The sequence below is a fragment of the Cariama cristata genome, unplaced genomic scaffold (assembly GCF_000690535.1).
Source record: "Cariama cristata isolate BGI_N322 unplaced genomic scaffold, ASM69053v1 scaffold34223, whole genome shotgun sequence".
In the NCBI taxonomy this organism is placed as follows: Eukaryota; Metazoa; Chordata; class Aves; order Cariamiformes; family Cariamidae; genus Cariama; species Cariama cristata.
This window is the reverse complement of record NW_009607221.1, coordinates 13,206-16,208: the sequence shown is the minus strand read 5'-3', so window position 1 is coordinate 16,208 and position 3,003 is coordinate 13,206. Positions and strand designations below refer to the sequence as shown.

The following is a 3,003-nucleotide window of genomic DNA, read 5'->3' as shown; positions in this document are numbered from 1 at the left end:
CCAGCACAGGGGCTGATGGTGGGAGATGCTCGGAACTGGGCAGCCCAGCAGCACACCCCGAGCACATGTTTGTAATTTAAATCCCTTCTTGGGCAGCAATGCCTGTGGGGCTGTGTCCCAAAAGCTGCCATGAGGACGCAGGGGGCTGTGTCCATCCTGACTCTGGCCAGTCCCTGATGTCTGGGAAGAGCAGGGTACACGAAGCTGGTTGCAGAGTGCCGGAGCTGCCTGTGTTGCTGCAACGTGGAGTTTGGACATCCCGGTTGGCAGAGGTACCCAGCAGGCACCCTCTCCTCTGCCAGGCCATGCTGTCCTGTCCCCAGCTCAGCCAGGGTCGTGCTGGGGTGATGCTAAGCAGCTTCACCAGCTGCTGGGCCTCTTGTGCTTACTGTGCTCCACCTGCACCTCTGTGGCTCTGATGTCAGGGACAGGGCATCTCCGGCAGGGACTAGGGCTGACTACAGCCCCCCTCAGCTCTGCTCTACTCTCCTACGCCGCTGCTTGTCGCCCCTAGCCTCTCAGAGCCCCCTCGGAGGCTGCAGGGCTTTGCTGACCTACTCAGCTGCTGACCTGAAAGGGACCGTGCTCATCCTGCTGGAAAATGCTCCGTGCCCGTCTGTGCCGGATCGCCGCGGGCACAGCCCCGTGCTGTGGAGCCGTCCGGGCCCTTGGGGTGCACAGCCAGCTGCTACCCCGGCACAGCGCTGAGTGACAGCCCTGCAGATGGGCTTGTGCACGGGCTGCTGAGCCCCCCTGGCATGGAGCAGCCCCCCTGGCATAGCAGTGGTGCTCGTACCTGCTGCCTGTGCCCACTGTGGGTGTTGGGTGCGGCAAGGTGGTGGGTGGGGGCCACCCGAGGAAGGGTGGATGCTGCAGGGCAGCTGGTTTGTTTACTCCAGCCGGTCCCTGCCCTTTCCGGCAATCCTCCCGACCCTCTCGGCGGGGCAGGTCGCAGGGGGCTTGGTGCCAACTGTGGTTGCTGCCAGCCCTGCCGCCGTCAGTGCTGGCCTCGCCACACTGCGCAGGTACCCTCCATCCCCAAAAAAAACCCACAGTGACCTTAACGAGGAGACACAGGGTCACTGGGGCTTGTGTGCCAGTGGGGCACCGAGCCTGTGCCAGGCTGGGCTGGAGCCAGCCAGGGCTGCCGAGTGCCAGCTCCCTGCTGTGGCCCTGCAGCGGGTGCTACCGGGAGCTGCGGTTTGCACACCAGCAACCCCCGGAGCGGGGAAATCCCACGGGTGGCAGGAGCCGTCAGGCAGAGCTGGGGCTGGGGAGGGGACTCTGACGCTGTCTCTGCCTTTGCAGTTGGGATGAGAGCAGCTCCATCAGCAGCGGCCTCAGCGATGCCTCTGACAACCTCAGCTCAGAGGAGTTCAACGCCAGCTCCTCGCTCAACTCCCTGCCCTCCACTCCCACCGCCTCGCGCAGGAACTCAGCCATAGCGGTAGGTGCCTGTGGCACCCGGACCCTTCCTGGCACCGGTCCTGGCTTGGCGCTGCCACCTGTACGGGAGAAGAAGGGGATGGAGGGTGCTGGTGTGGGGAAACTGAGGCACAACACAGGGTGTCCAGTGCATCCCTCTCCCAGCTGGCTAGTGAACCCTGGGGATGGATTTGGGGTGGGTGCCAGGAGCACCCGTGACTCTGTTCTGCCCACAGCTGCGCACGGACTCGGAGAAGCGCTCGCTGGCAGAGAGCGGGCTGAGCTGGTACTGTGAGGGTGAGGACAAGGCGCCCAAGAAGCTGGACTACGACAGCAGCAGCCTCAAGATGGAGCATGGCTCCTCAAAGTGGCGGCGGGAGCCCTCGGAAGGTGGCGAGGAGGGGCCCAAGGGCGGTGAGCTGAAGAAGCCAGTTAGCCTGGGCGCCCCAGGCTCTCTCAAGAAGGGCAAGACCCCTCCAGTGGCTGTGACCTCCCCCATCACCCACACAGCCCAGAGCACCCTCAAAGTGGCAGGTGAGACCCAATTGGGGCAGAGTCCAGCTCCTCTGATCGGGAGAGGGTTGGGTGGCATCTTCGTGGGCCTTCCCCGAGCCTGTTGGCCACGGGATGCCCTGTGGCTGCGCTTGGACCTGGCAGCTGGACGTGGGCTGGAGGGGGTGGCAGGGCTGTGCATCCCTGCAGGCAGGTTGTGGGTCTGGCCCCACACTAGGCCCTCCTTGCCCAGAGCTGTGCCAGCCCCATGGCCTCATGGTCACATGCCAGGCTGGAGGCTAGCTGGGTGCGCTGGGACCTGGCCGTGACTCTGCCCCAACTCCTGGGATGGTGGCATGTCCCTTCTTCTCTGTCACATCCCTGCATCTCCGATGCCACTTCCTATCTGGGCAAGTTCACACCCAAATGTCCCCAAAACCTCCCAGGACACTCACCCATCTTCCCCTGCCCACCAGGCAAGCCCGAGACCAAAGCCACCGACAAGAGCAAGCTGTCTGTGAAGAGCACAGGCCTGCAGCGTTCCTCCTCTGATGCTGGCCGTGACCGCATTGCTGATGCCAAGAAGCCACCCTCAGGTCTCACACGGCCTTCGGCCTCCAGCTCCTTTGGCTATAAGAAGCCAGCTCCTGCTACTGGCACAGCCACCGTCATGCAGGCTGGGGGCTCGGCGACGCTCGGCAAGATCCAGAAGAGTTCTGGCATCCCTGTCAAGCCGGTCAGTGGGAGGAAAACAAGCCTGGACGTCTCCAACGCAGCTGAGCCTGGCTTCCTGGCCCCAGGGGCTCGTTCCAACATCCAGTACCGCAGCCTGCCCCGACCGGCCAAGTCCAGCTCCATGAGTGTGACCGGTGGCCGCGGTGCGAACCGGCCGGTCAGTAGCAGCATTGATCCCAGCCTGCTGAGCACCAAACAGGGCAGCATCTCGGTGTCGCGGCTCAAGGAGCCGTCCAAGATTGGCGCCGGCCGTGGCGCGCCGGCCCCTGTGAACCAGACAGACCGCGAGAAGGAAAAGGCCAAGGCCAAGGCAGTGGCACTTGACTCTGAGTGCGGGACACTGAAGAGCGT

At 64.1% G+C, this 3,003-nt stretch overlaps 1 protein-coding gene across 1 annotated transcript in view; it reads left to right on the top strand.

The window, feature by feature from the left end:
- Nucleotides 1-948: 948 nt before the first annotated feature.
- Nucleotides 949-3,003, top strand: part of NAV1 (neuron navigator 1) — a gene marked incomplete at its 5' end in the record, with an annotated part of 12,949 nt that continues 10,894 nt past the window's right edge. Inside the window, 4 exon segments of the mRNA XM_009696651.1 lie at nt 949-1,025; nt 1,309-1,447; nt 1,662-1,959; nt 2,394-3,003. The exon segment at nt 2,394-3,003 is cut by the window's right edge and continues 2 nt beyond it. Of these exon segments, the coding sequence (XP_009694953.1) occupies nt 949-1,025; nt 1,309-1,447; nt 1,662-1,959; nt 2,394-3,003 (1,124 nt within the window).